General features: G+C 42.4%; 1 protein-coding gene across 4 annotated transcripts in view; it reads right to left on the reverse strand.

Annotated features, from left to right (window-relative positions):
• Nucleotides 1-2,033: 2,033 nt before the first annotated feature.
• STEAP2 (STEAP2 metalloreductase) overlaps nucleotides 2,034-22,076 on the reverse strand; it is a 30,572-nt gene continuing 10,529 nt past the window's right edge. The window contains exons 4-6 of one of the 4 annotated variants that reach the window (XM_067562240.1): nucleotides 20,112-20,276; nucleotides 6,271-6,359; nucleotides 2,034-6,177 (exon numbers count right to left, since the gene is read on the reverse strand). In XM_067562240.1, the coding sequence (XP_067418341.1) occupies nucleotides 6,075-6,177; nucleotides 6,271-6,359; nucleotides 20,112-20,276 (357 nt within the window). In that variant the 3' untranslated portion in view covers nucleotides 2,034-6,074. Of the gene's footprint in view, nucleotides 6,360-9,584; nucleotides 9,780-13,321; nucleotides 13,559-20,111; nucleotides 20,277-22,076 lie in introns of those variants that run through there. The other 3 variants (XM_067562238.1, XM_067562241.1, XM_067562239.1) reach the window with 3 other exon arrangements.

A 22,076-nucleotide genomic window follows, 5' to 3' on the forward strand; every position in this document is an offset into this window, starting at 1 on the left:
CTCCTTTGTAGTCATAGCTTGGACACTGCTCTAAATTATGCTAGGACAATGGCCTGGAATATAGTGGACCTGGTTTTAGGCATGCAAAAGCCAATTTTACACCCATCATCTCCTGAGCTGCACTGTGAATTCCTCAGTGATGGTATGGGATTTGGGCCTGTAACTCATGTTATTTTCTTATTGAACGTTTGTATCTATGTTTTCCTCATAGATTCTCTTAATAATGCTTATAGGTTTACAATTTATTTAAACTTGGATAAATCTGATTACATGGATTTTTTTTGGACTGTTGTCCAGGCAATCAATCCTGTACTCTGTATGCTGAACCAAACTTTCAGAATTTCAGAAATAGACCAGAAATGCACCAGTATATTATAGCTTTAAGGGTGTATTGTTTTGACTGACAAATGAATGGAGACCATATGTAAATTAGGCAACATTTTCTGTAAATTATAAGCTTTGGTCATGTGATATTTACTGGTTGAGTGTTCCAAAGATCATACTGCTAAGGTTCATTTCCTCTCACTGCACTTTCTTTATGAATCAAGCTTTTTTAAGTGGGATGAAAGCAACATTGTACAGGGCTGACTCTAGAGGTTCTGCTGCTCTAGCCAAATATCCACCTCTACTAACAGCAGTCAACTACACAAATATTTCATGAACAGTTTGCTACCCCAAACAACTGGCTTATATGGTAGAGCCATCTCTTTCACAGCACATTGATAATAGTTATCCTTTCTGTAGTGTTTTGCATCAGAACATTTTAATTCACTTTCCAAACATTAACTGATTAACCCTTACCACATGCCTCTGAGATGCGTACTTTATAATGGTGGACCCTGAGAGATTCCTGTTGTCACTACACATAAAAGCTCTTCTGAGTGAAAAGATATTTCAGTGCATTTTATTTCTGAGCTCAATTTAAATTACATAACGCAATTGGAGGCAGTATAGTCTAATAGGTATGGCATGAGGTCTATTCCCAGCTCTGCTGCTAATCTATTGTTGACCTTGCTGAGCAAGTGACTTTACCTTTCTGTGCCTTTATTTCCTTCTCATCCTTTGTCTGCTTAGACTGTAAGCTCTTCAGGGCAGGGACTGTCTCACACTATGTATTTGTACAGCATCTAGCACAAGGGGACACTGATCTTAGTTGGGGCCCCTAGATACTATTGTGATGCAAATAACAAATAAAAGCAATCACTATAATGTATGGGAAAATGGTGCAGGAGTTGGACAAACTAGGGAAAAACAGACATCAAGGGTGAAATTTTCATCAGTCTGACAGGCAAGGCACAAGTAAAAAGATATGAAAATTTAATTTTGGACATTGAACATATCGGACATCTCTTTCAGTGTTTGTAAGAGATGATTTTGTATTATTTGTCAGATCTCTTCTGCAGAGAAGCAGCAATATGGGGAGGTTATAAAAGTTAACATAAAACTTGCCAAGTTCACTGATTTGTGCACAGGTGAAATTGTGGCTCCATTGAAGTCAATGGGAGTTAAGTTATTGACTTTAATTTTTCTTCCCCTGCCCCCCACTCTATCATAAATGTCCTTGAAACATATATAATGCTTCCAGGGAGTAGGAGAGAGGGAGTGGAGAAGCTATTAATTTGTTTTCTCATTGAAACACTTCTGCTTTTTCACACCCACAACCAAACAGGAAGACCACCGCCACTTGACAAACGAAGCAGTCTCACTCTTGCCTCAAATGTTTATATATTGCTCCTGAAAAATATACTGAATATATTGCTAATATTGCACAATGTTCAGTTTGTGTAATCTGAAGAGGCATGAATACCTTGTAATAAGGTATGGGGCAGCCTCCCACAGTGTATTTTTTTAAAAATAGTTGTCATCCAGCCCATTCCAGAGGAAACAAATTTACTCTTCAGAAGCATTTTAATGAGCCCCAAAGCCATGTCCTTTCTATCAGATGGCATATTAATCAGAACACAAATGTATTTTAAAGAAAAGCAAAATTAAAAAAAAAATTAAGTTGAAGTTCAGAAGATCAAGTCAAAATATTTGATATTAATTTTTTATTGATCTTTGTGTAAAACAGATTCTAATGGAAAAATACGTGAAAGCACTGACAGTCATTTATAACAGCCCTATTCAGATAGACAACACAAACAGTAATTGACAAAGTTGGAGTACATAACTACAAAGAGAACTGCCAAGTAAGTATTGCACAGAGGAGACTAATAATATGTTCACTGTGAAACATTGTCAACAAAGTGTGAGAAACAGTATGCAAATATTATGGAGATCATTGTTTAAATTTGTTCAAAGTGTCACCCATTTTAAAGGTAGCAATCTAGTTAACTGAAGCAATATAATGTAGTGATAGAATATGAAAACTGCAAAGTTACTTATTTCATTTATAGGAAATACTTATAAGAACAAGGATGAACACCCAATAAAGGCAAAACTTCTGTACTCAGAGAGGTACTGTTTGAAAAGAACAACTCATATGCCTCCCCTACTATTGAGTTTATTTACCTGAACTCTTTAAAATATCAGATTGATTGATTTCTTCAGTATATCTAATCTTTATTTGCATGACATTTCTGATTTTTGCTTTTATCAGATTTAGAAGAATTCAGGTTCCTAACTCTATTCATTCTGTGTGAAATTCATAGCTACTTGGGAATATACAACAGGTGCCTTAACTGTCATTCCCATTAATGCTGTTAGGCTGCATTTCTAGCTAATTACATATTGAATGTGTACAAGATATTTTATAATTGATTTAACAACAAATGAAAATACAGTTGCACAAACTCATGTTGGCAATACAATGTTATACAATGTTGGAACAAAATACAGACATGGCATGAGTAAACAGTAATGTAACATTGTCACAAACTAAGTAAGTAAACAAACAACTTAAAATACAACAGAATCTCAAAATAATTTACCTCTTAAAAATTCAAGTAGGTGATTTTATCAACTTTATATATAATAGAATAGAATTAATAGAATTACACTGTGAAATTAAGCACAATATGAAATATGCTTATGGCACTATATATTAAACATTGTGTATAAAAATACCTTAATCATCTGCAGAAAACAAAGAACATGTTCTAAAATGTAATTCCAATTGTTTACTGCATAGAAATGTGCATTTACAGATATGTGTGCAGAATTGCACTATATATTAACTGATATTTTGTTATCATGACTTGTTGGAAGGAAGAGAATTCAGTTATTTTCATACTATATAGGACATAATATATAGGACATCCCTACAATCAATAAACAGTAAATGCAATGTTGCATAAAAACATATTATTTTCAAAGTTGGTTGCTGAGGTTATGCTCCTAAATCTACATTTAGGCAGGTAAATAATGGAGATGCCTAAAAATGGATTTAGGTGCCTAACTTTAGGTAACCAACTTTGAAAATTTTGGCTTTAGGACTTGATCCTGCAAATCTGGACTCACAGGAGAAGACCTTATGCAAACAGTTTCATAGAAATCAATGAGATTAACCATGTGAAGAAAGATTTCTTACATGAATAGAAGTTGGCATGATCTGATCCATAACGTGTGCTATGTAAGACCTTGTCATTTTACTTTCAGAATTTGTTTCTCTTGCTAAATAGAATCAATCTTTACAATAAAGTAAATTACAAAAGATTTAATAGCAAGTCAACTTGTTACTCCAGTTAGAAATGAATACATAGTCTAGCTGGGTATATTATTCCATATGTAGCACAAATATTTCATAAAATTTCTTCATTTAGTTGATCCAAAAATATAAGCTATTTCTTCATACTTTAATATTTTAACTTTCAAGTTATTTATAAAATAAAAAGTACATATTTGTTATTTCCCATACACACAGTTTGACCAAAAAAAAAAAAAAAATCCACCCACGACAATATTTTTTTAAAGAAACGTCTTGTGGTCCAGATTTACCATGAGTTTAAATATTCTTGAAAGGATTTAATCATGAAATGGTCTAATTACTTTTTACATATGTTAAGCAGCATGCTACACTGTATGATTTTTTCTGTTAGATTTAAGTATTTCTTTTTGCATAGGAATGAGGATGAATATAATGCATCACACACCACAGAACAGATGGACTAAGGTGGCAATGCGTAGTTACTACTGTATTTTAATAATGCAATAATATTAATACCTAATTAGTACTACAGCAATATTCCTACAACATAAGACAAGAACTGGAAAGTTCTAGGGAAGATTAATTTTAATTAGCGTTTCTGAGAATAATGGGAATTACTATAAAATTAATACAAACATTAAATATTGAAATAGTAATATTCACAATCAGTAATAATTTTAGCTCAGCTGCACTCATGCTAATTCAGTGATTTCAATAGAGCTGCCCAAGTAGAACTGGGAGCAGAATTTGGTCCATGGCATTTACCTTCAGATAAAGTCTTCAGGGCTTGAGTTTGTAATGAAACTAAAAACAATTGGCACTGAGTTACTTTGGATTTATGCTGGTGTAAGTGGGAGCAGAATTTGGCTCTAAGTACATATTGCATGGGTATACGGTTCATTACAAACATAGGCAATCAAGTCAATGGGACTACTCCTATACGTAACTAAAGTACACACAAGTGCCTTATTGGATCAGGATCATATTGCAGATATTTATCATAATGATGGCAAATTATTGCAAAAATGTGAGGGAAGAAAGCAATTAAAGACAATACAGCTAAATAAACAAGTAAATGATAGATACCGATTTTAAATTGTTTTCTTTTTCTCTATTTTTGCGGTATAAATGTACAGCCAAATTCTGCACTTTGATGCATGGGACCAACTTCCACTGATGTCTATAGGAGCAGCATGAGTGTAAATGAGTAGAGTTTGGCCTATTCCTTACAGAAGAACAAAACATGGTAAAGTAGTCATTGATAAAGCATTCTAAACAGCATTCAGAAAGTCTCAGGAAACCAGAATTACAAGTTTTAGAGGAAAATTTCCATTTCATGGGATCATCAACTCATGTTAAAATGTTGACATATAGGAATATTTTTATTTCTTAAAAATTCACACTAACGCATTCTGAACAGATGCGTTAAACAAAAGTTTAATATAAAAATAGAACATTATTTGTGCAACAAAAATACATTAAAAAGATATTAAGGTTGCAAGACAGAGTCAGGGAAATTCATGTGCCATAACTGAAACTCCAGTACAGAAACACAGAAATAATATTAACAATATGGTGGTTCTCTGTTCTGTTTAAGATATTGGAATTTTTACCAATAAAGTTGATTTTTTTTTTTTTTTGCAAATTTCTCCCAACTTTAATTTATTAAAATAATTTTTGGCATTTGAAGTTTTATTTTTAAAGTGATCTTTAGTTGATTGTACAAAATTTATATAAGTCCTTCTTGCACTTTCAAGGTATTGGACTGGATTTTCACTGCATCACTCTAAATGTCAATGGACATTACATGTTTAAAACCCTATGCAACACTTTGAAATTCAGTTTGGTTAAAATATGCATTATTACACTGTGTAACTGAATATTTTTTATCATATTCAAGTCATATTTGGTTCAAAATTCATTATGAACTACACAAATAAGTGTAATGTATATGTGCAATTAATAATTTCAACCATTAAAAAATTTAATCTCAGCTGTTTCAAAACAGGTTTTTTTCCTATATCATTAAAATCTATTAGTCTACGTTCTGGACTGACTAACTAAAAAGGGTCGTTTTATTAAAAGAAGCACTGTCTGTAACATATGCTCTCAGTTAAAGAAATGCTATCTGGAATATTTGGTTTTAATTAAAAACACCCACATTTTTTGTGAAACAACTGTGCAAAGTAGCATGAAAAAAATCCTGATTTCATATTGTTTTCCCTCTTGTAACTTAAAAATGAAGGTTTTTAAAAAAATGTTCTGAAGAAAAATAAATTGCTCATTCCTTGGCTGAGCGCTTGCACCACATGCCAAGCAGGTCCATAGCAACTTTTACCCGTGAGTTATATAAACTCCTGAAAACACAAGGTTTAAAACAAAAAAAAGATTGACAACTGTAATGGTGCTAATGGACACTATTCTACAATCACATCACTGTAATCCTTTCTGGAGAGAGATGTGGAACAGTCCCACCTGTTTCTTCCATAACTTGGCTTTTTTCCCATCCTCTTCTGATCCTTCTCAGTCTCCTGCTTATACATGGAAAGAGTAAAATGATCTTACCTACAATTACAATACAAGGCAAAACAAGGGCAAGAACAAAGTTTGGTGGTGTATAAAACCTGTAGTATTCTTCTTCAAAGGCTCTTTTCCACCCATAAATTAACACATGGAAAGTACTTATGAGCAGAGCGACATATCCCAGGGTAGACTTTGGAAAAAAACAGGGAAAAGAAACATAAGTTAAAACCGGATCCCTTATTATCAGACAAACCTACTATACCACTTTATAATTTCAACCAGGCTCAATTTTATTAAAAAAAAATCTCTATGTACACATTATTTTAAGTTGCTATATTGCTGGTTTTGAATTCAAACGTGCTGAAAATTAAGGGCTAAATTCTACATTGATTTACATCCCACCCCTCTTGGCTTCCACAGGCCTGCGCGCTTGCTCTACTTTGAAAGGCTAACAAACTAGTCAAAATCTAAAATCTGATTTAAAAATAAAGGCAGCTAGTTGAGTATCAGGAGTATAAATAAGAAGTAACTCCAATGGAGTAAAACTGGTGTTGTGATATCAGATTCAGGTACCAAGGGTGTCACATGAGAGAACAAAGGGCTAGTCTGCTCAGCCATGAGTATGGAGCAGTGTGACTATGCAGGAGGATCCCTGGAAAGGAATTGTGATTTGTCTTCCCTGATCCCCATTGCTTCTACAGGGAGAAAGGAGCAAACTGTGACACAGCTCCACTAGCTGGACAGTGGAACCAAGGCTCAGACCACTCCTCACCTCTCTTCATCCCTTCCTTGACAACTAGTTAATGGGGATATCTGGAGTGCAAGGTCTACACTCCACACCTAATCCTAAATTCTGTGTGGCCATGTAAAACAAGCCCATCATCAACAGTACAATTATGCAGACTCCTAGTTAAAAGCATTAGCCTGCATTTTAGAGTATCCCAAACCATCTTAAAATGATTGCAGTGCTTTTAATATATGAAGGGAAACACTTCACCATCAACCGATATAATGTCTCACTCACTTGGGAAAGATTTAGTGGAAGAATAATTGAAACTGGCTACCAAGGTTTTGCTCTTACTACAGTAAAAATAGAGAGGTAGAAACTAGGACTGTCAATTAATTGCAGTTAATGCATGCGATTAACACAAAACAAATTTACTAGATAAAAAAATAATCATGATTAATCGCACTGTAAAAAGGATAAACAAAATAAATAGTATTTTTCAATTCATCTCATACAAGTCCACTCAGTCCTACTTCTTGTTCAGCCAATTGCTATGACTCATAGACTTTAAGGTCGGAAGGGACCATTATGATCACTGTGATCATTATGATCACAACGCAGGCCACAGAACCTCACCCAAACCCTCCTGTAATAGACCCCTAACCTGTGACTGAGTTACTGAAGTCCTCAAATCATGGTTTAAAGACTTCAAGGTACAGAAAATCTGCCAGTAAGTGACCTGTGCTCTATGCTACAAAGGAAGGTGAAAAAGGCAGGCAAGTTTGTTTACATTTACGGGACATAATGCTGCCAGCTTTTTATTTACAATGTCACCTGAAAGTGAGAACAGGCATTCGCGTAGCATTGTTGTAACTGGCTTTTCAAGGTATTTATATGCTAGATATGCTAAATATTTGTATGCCCCTTCATGCTTCCACTTGTAGGCTCTAAAATTTTCCTTTTTTTTCCTACATAACTGCACTCAAAAACAAAACAAAATTCTACATTTGTAAGTTGCACTTTCACAATAAAGAGATCACATTACAGAACTTGTATGAGGTGTATTGAAAAATACTATTTCTTTTGTTTATCTTTTTACAGTGCAAATATTTGTAATAAAAATATAAAGTGAGCACTGTACACTTTGTATTCTGTGTTGTTACTGAAATCAATATATTTGAAAATGTAGAAAAACATCCAAAATATTTATAATACATTTGAACTGGTATTCTATTATTGTTTAACAGTGCAATTAAAATTGCAATTAATCGTGACTATTTTTTTAATCGCTCAATTGTGATTGTTTTTTAATTGTTTGACAGCCCTAGTAGAAACCTAACATCTCTCCTGTCATTAAGAAAAAGTACCATCTGAAGGGAGGAAGGGAAAAAGATTCAGTGACACAAAAAAGGAAAAATATTTGTGTCAGCCTTTTGAGGAAGACTTCTGGGTATAGCAAACTGCATTATTATGCATTACTTTTTTCAGTGAACAATGGTTTCCAGAGTTGTGTTGGCATTTTTAGACATACTACTTGTTTCATTAAAAAGAACAAGAACAAAAATCCCCAAGAAATTGAACATTATAGGCCAGATCCTATTTGGTGTACACTGGCATACACAGGATCTTGCCTGATATTCTGGAAAGAAATTCAGATGACAAATAAAAATTTGGGCCTGACTCAACATTGCATTGTTTCAGTTCTATGCTGGTGTGACTCTCTTGAAATCAATGCTGTTACACCGGTGTAAACATGGAACAACACAGTGAATCTGATCCCTCTTTTCTTCAGCAGGCTCAGTTACGGGTGATACTCTAACAACCATTGGAGAAAGCCACTGATAATGAAATGCTTCACAGATGTTTTTCCTCCTTTACGCAGAGAAAGTTTAGTTTTACTTAAACATCATCAAAGGACTAAAATTGGACAGAACACTGAGTTACTGCTGCACCTAACAAAGAAAAGCCTGACAACAAACGAACTCCAATCACATGAGAAGCGGAGCATGGTGTTTTCTTCTGAGTCTACTACCCTCTTCATCTCCTCTCTTCTGTATAATCCTACCCAGCTAGAAAAAGGCTGCTCTTCATACACGCTAGGCTTGTGCAATGTTCTGTTGTTTACTTAGGTGTGATACAGCATGATAACACATGACTTACTCCTGAAAAGTGTGACTAGTTTACTCAGTTAGGGCTTGTTTACATGGTAAGTTACTGCATGGCAACTGGCAAGGCACAGTGTGAATCTATGCTTCTGCTAGATACAGGAGTAAAACTAGTGTCATGCTACTCCATCACGAACTTCCCTGGCTGGGAAAGCTGCACTGAATTTACAGTAGCCCTTATTCCACTCTGCATCTCCTGCTGACTTCAGGCAGGATTAAAATCATTAACTGCAAACCCTCTTTTTAATATTGTATTTCAGTAGGTGGAGAAATGGCTCTAAAAGGGCATTTGTTATATTTTATCAGGCTCTGCTTAAGCACTCTATATGAGATTTGAACTTAATCAATGTTAATATGTAGTGGAATGCCAACTTCATTTGCTTTGGTAAAATAACCCTTGGAAAGTCAAGTGATTATGAAACAAGGATTGAGACAGAGGGCGTTTCCTAAGAATTAATGACTAGCTAGGGAATATTTAAAGCCCTAAGAAGCAGCTAAAGACCATTACATTTAGTTAGTTATTAATCCCCAGGAAGCACCTTGTGTTTCAATTATTACTGCCATTACAAGCCAAAGGTGATAATTAAGAAGACAGTTATAGTCAAAATTCTCTTTAATGTGTGATGCAGTTTCACACAAGGGCATGTCTAGAGGAGGAATGTCCTGTACACCAATCAGACTCCTTGAATCATCACTCAGCATTTCATTAGTTTATCATCTTCAATAACAAGAAACAAGTTGATTTTAATTAATTACAGTGGAAATAGCTGTGGTACACTAGTGCATGTCCAAAGACCACAAAGCAATTATGCAATGATTTGCCTGCATGCACATTTCTGCTCCCACAACTTGAGGCCCAAGTTTGGAAACTTCGGTAAGGAAAAGCTATAGTTGCATGGCTTGCTGTTAGACTTCCTAATCATATACTGGCTGTATGGCTCAAGTCACCTGTGACTAATTATTATTATTAATTTTGAACTAAAGTTTTAAGTCATGCTAGCATCTCTAGCATAGTCCCAGGCAGAGAACTCCTGAAGGAGAAAGTCTGCCTAGTAGGGAGGTTGTAGAAATGCAAAATGGCCATAACTTTGCTTCTCTTCATTATCTATGAAGTGGGTGACATTTGTCAGGGAGGGGGAATAGCCAGGTCAGTTGGGGGAAGTGCTAATTCAACATAGTCCTATTGGAGGTCTCCTATGAATTCCCCATTTGACAGAAACCCAAAGAGAGAGGAGGAGGCATCCTTTCACAGACAGAACACTTTTGACAATTGCAGCTAATGCAATGTTCCCTGTCACTCCTCTTAAAATGGCTGTAATTTACAAAGCCCTCCTAGAGCCCTAACTATTAAAGCAGTAATGATGTGTGTGACATACAGGCAAGAATCAGTCAATAGTGACAGGATTGTGAACTAGGCAATGTAATTACAATGGGACAAACCCAGCAGCCCTTAGTCAGACAGGACTCTGAGTAAGACCTACAGTAGTATGCCCTAAATTATAGCAAAATACACACTTTTGGTACACGCTTTATCAGGATGTCTCCCGGCAACAGACGTAAGCCGATTAGTACTGCATATCAATTATCATAGCTTAAAAGTGACAATAATTTCATTTCAGGCTGACACCTTTCAATGATTTATTGGGGCTTGTACTTTTTGTATGTCTCAGTGCCTCACGCTAGTTATGTCTATCTGCTGCTCTATCAGCTTTCAATCCAACTTAAGATGTGTTGCATGCAGGAAGTATATGAAGTGCTCCACCACTGCTTATTCCTAAGTGTTCGTTTGCCCCTTCCAGGTGATTTGTACATATGTTGGGGTGCCAGCCTGCATTTTCCCAGCTGCTGCATGGGAGCTCCAGGTTGGTTCAGTGACATGACAGTCTGTATCTCATCAGACAGTGGCATTACTATTAAAATGGCAACTTCTGCAAGTCAGGAATGCCTGCTGAAGGGGATGAAAGGCCTCCTCCTGTATTGCCACATGTATAACAAATGCAGACTTTTACTTCCACAGTCTCATGAGTAAAATGCATTTAGGAGCTATCTATGCTTTTGTCCCTTTGTCCTACACTCTGCTGTGATATCTGGAGGGCAGCAAATAAAAATAAAGTATATGGAAAGTCTTAGAAGCAGGGGAAGAGGGACGGGGGAACAACATGGTATGTTCCCACTGTGATGCTGGCACACCAGGTGCCAGCTCATGTCAAGGTCCTTTGGCTTCAATGAACACTGACAAACGCATAGCTGGAAACCAGTATGGCTCGCCTGGCTGTTAATATTATTAAAATAGAACTTACAGTAATAAGAAAATGCTTAGACTTTTTGAAATGCTTGTAGGATGCTGCATGTATTAATCTCACTTAACAGCTGTGGTCCATGTTATAAGGTTATATTAAAAGTTTGCACTGTAAATGTCTGTACTTATCAAACAGGAAAGGAACATTAAAAAATGTAAAATGCCAGCTTTCTACAGAAGGTTTTAGGTTCTGCACACAAGAAGGCCAGTTGAAACCAAATAAGCCATTGTGAAACATCAAAGGACAAAGACTGTGTTGAATGCTTCACCCACACCCCTGAAGGGGAGACCTACACAAGGGCTCATCTGATCAGCTCAAACTCTGGGGGAAGGCAATACAAATCCCTGACAAGAAGGAACTGTATCTCTAAGAGTTCCCCACCACTTGGCCTGGGTTAGCCCTAAAGGACATACAGTGCTTACACATTACAGCAGCTTCTATTACTTTTTGGATCCCACGACTGTAACTCATGTGTGTATGTTTACCTGCTTTAACCTCGTAAATAACTTGCTTCCTAGATCTCTCACCGTAAGTGACATAGGGTAAGTAACTGGTCCTTTGGGACTGAGAATAACCTAAATATTGTTGTGATTTTTGGTGCAAGGAACACTATCACAAAGTCAAACTTGTGTAGGTGACAAGATAGACAAGATAGATAAAGGGACTGTCTGTGACTCCATGTTAAGGCTGTTGTAGTGCTTGAGGAGTTCACACCTGACAGATGGTGAAATCTAAGTATAGAACTCACAACCAGGGGTTTGTGCCCTGCTTCTTCAGTCTGCCCTGATTCCTGAGATTGGTACTCATGCTCATGAGCCACTCCCTGACAACCTGACATCCATCCCCAAAGTTTGCAGATGCATCTCTGCTTCAGATGTTCATGTGTGAAGGGAGGGGGGATGTGTGCCAGGTCAGGAGGAAGGGCCAGAAGGGTCCCCTTGAAAAATACAAAAAATACAGCCTGCCAAACTAATAGGAGTTAATCCAGCTGGAAGCAACATTAAACATGTCTTGTTTAGTCTGCAGAAGAGATGAGTGAGGGGGGATTTGATAGCCTTCAACTACCTGAAGGGAGGTTCCAGGGAGGATGGAGCTAGGCTGTTTTCAATGGTAGTAGATGACAGAACAAGGAGCAATGGTCTCAAGTTGCAGTGGGGGAGGTCTAGGCTGGATATTAAAAAAAAATTTTCACTACAAGGGTGGTGAAGCACTGGAATGGGTTGTCTAGGGAGGTGGTGGAATTTCCATCCTCAGAGGTTTTTAAGGCTTGGCTTGACAAAGCCATGGCTGAGATGATTTAATTGGGGTTAGTCCTGCTTTGAGCAGGGGGTTGGACTAGATGACCTCCTGGTGTCCCTTCCAACCCTAATAGTCCAAGATTCTATGAACCCCCTGTGGAGGGGAAGCAGGGCACAGAAAATGGCAGCATTGCACCTTAGGTAGAGTGAAGGTAGAGTGAAGTGTGAGGAGCACCAGGTAGGGTGCTGTCCTTCCACATTGTTTCCTGAAAATTGCAGGGACCTGAAGGGTTGGAAGCTGCATTTCCTGCACTTTCTGCAGCCCCAACACCTATTGCCTAAAGGGATCATTCAGTGGAAACTCGAGGAGGTAAACTTTATGGAATTTCTTGGCTCCCCTGTTCTTCTCCCACAGGTTTTACAATGGAGGAGAAATGGTCCCAAGAATCCTGAAGTAAACTTATTCTAAATACAGTCAAACCCTGCTATTACTGTATATGTTACTTCTCTCATGAAGTAATGCTGGTGCCGCCTGTAGAACAATGAAAAGCTTCTATATACTCTTTTTAGAAAAAGTTAGGAACATTTGCATGAAAACAAGCTCTGTATAGTTTATGTACTTCTGATGGCGCACTTGAGGAATAAGCATCAGGACCAGAAAGACTGATTTACTAACAAAAATATTTATGATCTCAAAATGAGTTCAGATCAAATCTGTTCACAAGTAATCTGTTCTGTTTGTTCTAACTGCCAGCCCTGCAAGCTCACCCTGGGATCTGACAGTCAAGCTCTGCTCTTTTTACCCAAGGCATCCCCCCCAGCAGTAAAGGTTCTAATGACCAAATTAGGTCTTCAGTTATAAAGTTATGTGCATCCCCATCCCCATCCAGTGACACTTGTTCAGCTGAATTGCCTGCAGTGGGTCTGCATATGTGTAATTGATCGAAACACAATACATTCTGTCAATACAAAAAATAAAATAAGTAGACACCAGCCTATTCAGTCCTATCTGTGTGGGCTCTGCAAGACAAACAGGAGTCAAATGCAGTAAATACTTAGATTTCATTGAATACACACAGGGAGAAGAATTGCTTGGGATTTTTTCGTCAATTACTGTTGTCAAAGAATATCCATTTGTCAAAATTGAAATGGCTTGTGAAACAGTGTTAAGTTCATCAAATCTCTGGACACAAAAAAAATTTCAAGAAAAAGTTTCAAGGTTATCAAAATGTTTTGTTTGGACCCTTCTGAAACAAAAAAATTATTGTTTTTCAATTGGAAATGACTTTTTACTCTGAAATTAAAGCTAAACTAAACATAGCTTAAAAAAAGAAAAAGGGGAAAACCAAAATGAAACACTTCAAAATCATCAAAAAACAAGGTTACTTACCAGTAACTGATGTTCTTCGAGATGTGTTGCTCATGTTCATTCCACTACAGGTGAGTGCATGCCACCATGCACGGTTCCCGGAACTTTTTTCCTCTTAGCAGATCCCGTAGGGCCGGCTCTGGTGCCCCCTGGAGCCTGGCACACATGTCGCAGTATATGAGGCACTGCTGGCCCTATGGCCCCTCAGTCCCTTCTTTCTGCCAACTCCAGCAGCGGGGATGGAGGGTGGATTGTGGAATGGTCATGAGCAACACATCTCTAAGAACATCAGTTACTGGTAAGTAACCTTGTTTTCTTCTTCGAGTGATTGCTCATGTCCATTCCACTACAGGTGATTAACAAGCCATACCCTTGGTGGTGGGCTGGAGTTACCAGTGAGCTGCCCTCAATACGGCTCTGCCAAATCCCGTGTCCTCTCTAGCCTGCTGGACGATGGCATGGTGGGCCGCGAATGTATGCATAGACAATCAGGTGGCAGCTTTGTAGATGTCCTGCAGGGGCACTCTCTCCGGGAAGGCTGTAGACAAGGCTTGAGCTTTGGTAGAGTGCGCTGTGATGGTTCCTGGAAGCAGCACCCTCGCATGCTCGTAGAAGAACTTGATGCACGATGTAATCCACAAGGAGATGCGCTGGGTGGAGACAGGTGACCCTTTCATCTGGTCTGCCACTGCAACGAAGAGCTGCGTCGATTTCTGGAACAGCTTTGTCCGCTCGATGTAGTAGGCCAGGGCTCGTCTCACGTCCAGTGAATGCCATCTCCTCTCCTCCTCCGAACCGTGTGGTTTGGGAAAGAACACGGGGAGAAAAATATCTTGGTTACAGTGAAATTGGGAAACCACCTTGGGCAGGAAGGCTGGATGTGGCAGCAACTGCACCTTATCTTTATAAAATACTGCATACAGGGGCTCCGAGGTCAAGGCCCTAATTTCAGAGACCCTTCTAGCTGAGGTAATAGCCACCAGGAAGGCTACCTTCCATGAAAGCATGAGCAGAGGGCATAAAGCCATGGGTTCAAAGGGGGGTCCCGTGAGCCTCGAGAGGACCAGGTTGAGATCCCAGGGAGGCACCGGGTCACAGACCTGAGGGTACAGCCTCTCCACCCCCTTGAGGAACCTGACCAACATGGGGTGGGAGAACAGGGATCTCCCTTCTAGCGGCTGGTGGAAGGCCGAAATGGCCGCCAGGTGAACCATCAGGGAGGCCAGCTCCAGACCCTGGAGCTTTAGCTGGAGCAGGTACTCCAGGATTGCCTGAATAGGAGAGAGGCTTGGCGGAATACCCCGGGACTCCGTCCAACAGGTAAACTGCCTCCACTTAGCCCTCTTTATTTTCAAGAGAACTTTGGGCAGGAGCAGAATGGGTGGAAATGCGTACATGAGGGTCCCCGTCCAGTCGATGAGAAACGCATTGGATATCGATCTGGCTGTGCGACCCTGGAGCGAGCAGAACTTCGGACACTTCGTGTTCCAGGCCACTGCGAATAGGTCCAATGGGGGAACACCCCAGTTCTGGAAGATCAAAGCCACAACCTCCAGGTGCAATGGCCAGTCACGGCAGGGTAGAAATGACCTGCTGAGGCGATCTGCCTCATTGTTCCTCACTCCCAGGAGGCAGTCAAGTGAAAGTTGTGCCTCACAGCGAAGTCCCACAGGTGGATGGCTTCCTGGCAGAGGAGCGTGCTCCCCCCTGCCTGTTCATATAAAACATGGCTGCGGTGTTGTCCGTCAGCACCTGCACCATCCTGCCCATCAGGAATCGGAAGAACACTTTGCACGCTAGGCGAATGACCCTGAGCTCCTTCACATTGAAGTGCAGACGCCTCTCCTCCCCCGCCCAGAGCCCCTGAGTGCTTAAGTTGGCGCTGATGGGGGCTCCCCATCCCACACCTGAGGCATCGGAGATTAGGGTGACTGACTGGACCAGTTCCCTGAATGGGACGCCCTTCATCCCTGCCCTGGGAGTCTGCCACCAGTTTAGGGAGGCTAGGACTGGCGGGGGAACTATGACCACCCAGGCCAAGGGGTGTCTGCTCGGCACATATGCCAAGGCCAACCACGCCTGAAGTGGCCTGAGCCTCAGGCGAGCTAGCCTCACTATGTACGTGCAGGCCATCATGTGGCCTAACAGCTGTAGGCAGTGCCTGGCTGTTGTCGTGGGGTACCAGTGCAACTGGGAGATGATAGAGGCCATTGCCTCAAACCATGGTTGAGGGAGGAAGGCTCTGACCTGGGAAGATTCCAGGGTAGCCCCAATGAATTCTATGCGCTGCACTGGGGTTAGTGTGGACTTCTGCTTGTTTATGAGCAATCCCAGCCTGCTGCACGTGGAGCAAGTGAGGGTCATGCTGTCCTGCACATGGGACCTGGACTTGCCCCTGATCAACCAGTCATCCAGGTAAGGGAAGATTTGCACACCTCTTCGTCTCAAGTGGGCAGCCACTACCGCCATGCATTTGGTGAACACCCTGGGAGCTGATGAGAGGCCAAAGGGTAGGGCTGTGGCTGGGGAGGATAGACACATGGAAGTATGCGTCCTTGAGATCGAGGGCGGCATACCAGTCTCCTGGATCCAGGGAACGAATAATGGAGGCTAGGGAGACCATGCGAAACCCGTCGTTCGATTTATTTGTTTAGACGACGCAGGTCCAATATGGGTCTCAGACCCCCCTTTGCCTTGGGATTGAGGAAGTACCTGGAATAGAACTCCTTCCCCTTTCTGTCTTGGGGGACCATTTCCACTGCCCCTTTGTTGAGAAGTGTGTCGACCTCCTGCAAGAGAAGTTGCTTGTGAGAGAGGTCCCTGAAGAGGGACGGGGGGGGGGGGTGTTATTGGGGGAAGAAGATGTAAATTGTAGGGCGTAGCCCCAAAGGACTATCCCGAGGACCCAACGGTCCGATGTGATGTTTGCCCATTCGGTGTAGAAGGGCCTTAATCTGTCTAAGAAGGGGCGGGGCATATCCAGGGGGGGCGGTAGGGGTGCCACCCTTGGGCGCACCATCAAAATTGCCTTTTCCAACTGCCCGACCCCTTGGGGTCCCCTGATGGAGGGCTGAGGACGAGCTAGGGGGCTGATTTCGCCTTCTAAAACCCCTGTTTCTATCCCTGCTCCTGTAGGACTGGAAGGGCCTAGACAGAGGCCTTGGTCGCTGCTGCGCCTGGGGCTGTGACTGCCGCCAGGAAGCTTGGGGCGTGTACAGGCCCAGGGAGCGAAGCGTGGCCCTGGAGTCCTTAAGACCCTGCAGCTTCGCATTGGTCTGATCCGAAAACAGGCCTGACCCATCAAAGGGGAGGTCTTGAATGGACTGCTGCACCTCTTGCAACAGCCCCGAGGATTGCGGCCACGAGCACCATCTCATGGTGATGGTAGAGGCCATAGCCCTACCCACTGAATCTGCAGCGTCACTGGACGTCTGTAGCACTGCCATAGCCACTGTGATTTCTTCATCCAGGACAGTGTCGAAGTCTGCGGCCTGGTCCTGGGGCAGGGCCTCAGCAAACCATCTGATGGAGTTCCACAAATTAAAATTGTACCTGCCCAGTAAGGCCTGGTGGTTGGCACTCCTGAACTGCAGGGCTGCTGTCGAATAAACCTTCCTCCCAAACAAGTCTAGTTTTTTGTTGTCCTTGTTTTTGGGAGTGGACCCTGGTTGACCTTGCCTGTCCCGCTGGTTGGCTGCATCAACTACTAGGGTTCCCAGGGCCAGGTGGATGGACAGATACTTGAACCCTTCGGCTGGGACAAAATACTTTTTCTTGGCCACCCTCGATGTAGGGGCGACCGAGGAGGGTCTGCCACAGGGCCTTGACAATTCTGAGGACCCTGTCATGGACTGGGAGAGCCACCCTTGCTGGGGCAGCTGCCGCCAGCACACTGAAGAGGGTATCCTTGTCCTCCTCTAACTCTTTAACTCCAGCCCTAAGTTATAGGCCAGCCTCTTAATCAGCTCCTGGTGCACCCTGAAATCTTCCAGTTTCGCCATGTGGTCCCTGGAGACTGCCTCGTCCAGGGAGGAGGAGGAGGACTGCCAAGGAGCGATCTGTGGCTGTTCCACCCCTTGGCGGTCGGGTGCACCCATGGAGGGTCCCTCCATGGGGTTTGATTCCTCATCTGAGGAATGGTGTCTGCGGGCTTTGTCCAGTGTGGGAGGCGCAGACTGAACCCCCAATGATAGGACAGACTGTGGCCCCGGTCCCATATGGATGCCCCATGGGGCCCAATAAGGCCATTGCTGTGGCCATTGACCCTGTGGCCAACCAGGAACTGGCTGCGCCACCGGCTGTGGCGCCTTGTGGGGGCGTTGGCTGTCCTTACGGCTGTCTCGATGACTGCCCCCCTTACAGGACCCCGAGCCACTGGAGTGGTGGTGCTGAGCCCTCCCTCGGTCCTTGGTGCTGCTCTGTGCTGGGGACTGCCCTCTTGACGCCTCCAACTTGGAGGACGACAAGGACCCCCTCCGTCTCTGCGATTGGTGCTGGCGAACGGAGGTGCACTCCGAAGAGCTCGATGTATTTGAACGCTGTCTCGGCACCGACGACTTATGGTGTCGTTTGCCCTTTGGTGATCGGAATCGGTGCCGCTCAGAGCTTTACGGGGCTGAACCAGACTCTGGTGACTGGGGTCCGCATCGGGGACTCTGCAGTGCCGGCTTCTTTGAAGGCGACCAGGTTCTGTGCCGCGTCGGTGCAGGTGAACTCCTCGGTGCTGGGGATCGGGAACTGGAGCTGTCCAGGTGCCGCCTTCTGATCTGCACTGCCTCCGGTGTCAGGGACCGACTTTGGTGCCGAGAGGGGGACTCGTCCTGAGTCGATGCAGACCGGCTCCAAGACGCCGACCTGAAGTGACTGCTAGGGGAGCATCCTCACTCTACCCCTGGTGGCCGTTCAGTGGGAGACCTTTCCACCCTCACCGGGGGTCTCCACTGCTCTTCAGGGGGACCCAGTGCGGGTTTGCCCCAGGACACCACCCCCTTCTCCCTCGGCAGCGGGGGGAGGGGGGAAGAAGACGGAGGTGGCATAGGCAAGGCCAGCAAGGCTCTTGCCGCCTGAAAAGCCTCTGGTGTCGACGGCACTGGCAGGGGCACTTTCCTACTCCCAGGAGTCTGGGGAGGCTCCTTGCTCGGAGATGCTGGCACCGGAGAAGACTTGATGGGCCGTACTTGATGCATCTCCGCACTCAACCCCACCCTTACTGGTGGCACAGGGGAGCATCCGCGCTCCGTGAGCTGCCTCTTCTTCTTCAGCACCGGGATGTCGCTCAGTGCCGAGTCAATGTCAGTGCCGGCGGCGTGCTCTGCACCGAGGATACGCTCGACGCCAAGGTAGATCGGGACAGCTCGGACACCGGGCAGAGTGCTAACTTCATTAGCAGGGCTTTTAACTGAATCTTCCGGTCCTTCTGGGTCCGCGGTTTAAAAACCCTGCATACTTTACATTTGTCTTTCCTGTGCTCTTCCTCCAGGCACTTAAGGCACCGATCGTGGGGGTCGCTGAGTGTGAAAGCCTTCCTGCAGGAGGTTCACGGCTTAAATCCAGGTGACCAGGGCATAGCTACTTTAACAACTACTTAAAACTAACTAAAGGACTACGAACAACAGAGTTCAAACAATGGGGAATGGTACTGGCAGAGAGCAAGGCTAGTTCCAGCAACCCTCACGGGCGGAAAGAAGGAACTGAGGGACCGTAGGGCTGGCAGTGCCTCATATACCGCGACATGCATGCGGGGCTCCAGGGGGCACCAGAGCTAGCCCTACGGGATCTGCTAAGGGGAAAAAAGTTCCAGGAACCGTGCACGGTGGTGTGCACTCACCTATAGTGGAATGGACATGAGCAATCACTCGAAGAATAAAACATTCTGCGTGACTCGAGACTCAGTGTTTTGGTTCACAAATATTTTAGATATTTACTTTTTAATCTCTATTTGAGACAGGAGAAAATTGTTAATTCCTGAAAACAACAGTAGGACAGTAAAACCATTATCTGCCCAACTCCAATAGGGATTCTCTCTGTTGAGTAAGAATGTGTCATTTTTATAGTAACTTTTCAGAGGAAAAAAAAACACCTTATTTTTCATTCTATAGGTATGGTTCAAAATAAAAATTAAAATGCATTCTTAACACACGCACCTGAATAAAACTGAATTCCCTCCAGTTTAAGGCACTGTTTACTGAAGGGATGGAAGTAACTGCCAGCAAAGAAAGCAAGCCCAGGCTCATTATTCCAAAGGAGATATACATTTCAATTCTCCACACTTCTTCTTCATTCCAAGAATTTTCGACATTTGCGTGAACCTGAGGAGAGAGCAGAAAAGTCACCCTTTATTTTCCAGATTAAATGCTATTCACAAAAGCTATTTTGATGAGTAACAGCCTCCAGTCTGAGTTTCATAAGAAAACAGATTAAAAACAAATATAAAATATAGTCAATATTTTAGCGATTTCTTCATGTCTTGGAGAAAAAAAACCCCTATCTGCTCCATCACTGCTGGTTCTGAGTGTATTAGATTGAAAGATATGTTGAAAAAGTGATAAAAATGGGAGGTGATTTTTGAAGCATTAGCTACTGCTTATTTATAGAAATTATTTGATTAAATCAGATGAGATTCTCCACATTGCTACATTTTTCAAGTATCAGCAATTTATGTTCTACACCACAAAATGGGTGAATCTGCAATTCTCTTATTTTGTTGAACTTACAAATAAATTCCTGCTATTGCTTCAGCTCCTTATGACAACTCCTAAATTACTCTGTCTGTTCTGTTGCTAATGTCAGACATAAGGAAGATGGATGAACCTGGACATCCTCATGACAGGAAAGAACCAATTCACCTCAACTGTCAAGTCACTGGTATACTCAATTAGATCTCATAGTTTTCCACTTCCATGGGGTTTATCAAATCTGTAATTACATATCAATTTTTGCAAGGGGCTGATGTTGACATGTGAGATTTTCACATTAATATAGAAGATACGAGAACTTCTTCACAGAAGTAATAGCAGGTCCTTTGACAAGTATGTAAGTCTAAACAATTAAGGTTCCTTGCTGAATTCTGTGTATGTCTGTGGAAGGTGGGGCTGTTCTGTAATTCCCCCCTTCAGGGCCATATGTGATACTACAGGTGCTTCCTGCCTAAGCCTTCAAGATTTGGCTGCCTGGTTGGTGCAGGGTAGCCTGTGCCATCAGCTTGGCGTCAGTCTCTGAACAATCAAATAACAAAACAGCAACTCGGGATTCACCTGTCTGTGCCTTTAAACAAAGAGGAAAAACACCCTTCATATGCAAGTGCTTTGTTGCAGCGCTCAGGACAAGACAAGGCTCTGGCCTGGGTTAACCCTGAGGAGGTCCTGCTCTATGCTAGTCTCACCCAGCTTTGCCTCTGAGCAAAAGGAGGCAAGCCTTCTTAACTGGCCTGCTGTTTCTTGATTAGTCAGTATTTCCTCCTACCCCTTCTAAGTCTCTGGAGCACTGTCATGTTGGCTACTTGTCTGAGCAGATTTTCCTTGGGTGAGGAGTGTCAGGCACTGAACCTTCCCCACAGGGGGCAGAGAAAGCCTGACAGATCCCACCACAATGCCTGTCAATTTCATGTTCTTCAGCTTTTATTACTTCAGTCCTTCATGCTCACTCTTCTTTCTACACTTGTTGAGCCAATCCCCTTTTAGACTTTTGATTATTATGGTCTGGTTTCCTTAGCTCCTGCTTCCTCATCCCTCTTCTTGGCAGATTTTATATGCTGAATGACCAACCTACTCTACGTTATGAAGTGCTAGTACAGAAGAGGCAAATAGCACCTCACTGACTTTCTGATTAGGAAAAGCAGACCTTTCTGCCTAGGATGATTGTTTTGTCCGAGATAAACCAACTGCTGTTGGGAACTCCGAGTCAATGCCTCCTGCCAGTAAGTGTGGAGAAGTAAAGAATTTCCTGTAAACGAAACATTTTTTACCACTAGTCTGAGAAGTGACACAGTGTCGTCATCTTTGCTAGTAGGAACACATGTTTTCTTAGGATTTTGCTGTCCTAAACTTGTGTAGTGTTGCGGTTCACTATTAAACAGCTGGCACACATCTGCCCAAAGGCTGCTGCATTTC

This window comes from Emydura macquarii, unplaced genomic scaffold (assembly GCF_026122565.2).
Source record: "Emydura macquarii macquarii isolate MOO-44397 ecotype Brisbane River unplaced genomic scaffold, CSIRO-AGI_Emac_v2 contig_2422, whole genome shotgun sequence".
Taxonomy (NCBI): domain Eukaryota; kingdom Metazoa; phylum Chordata; order Testudines; family Chelidae; genus Emydura; species Emydura macquarii.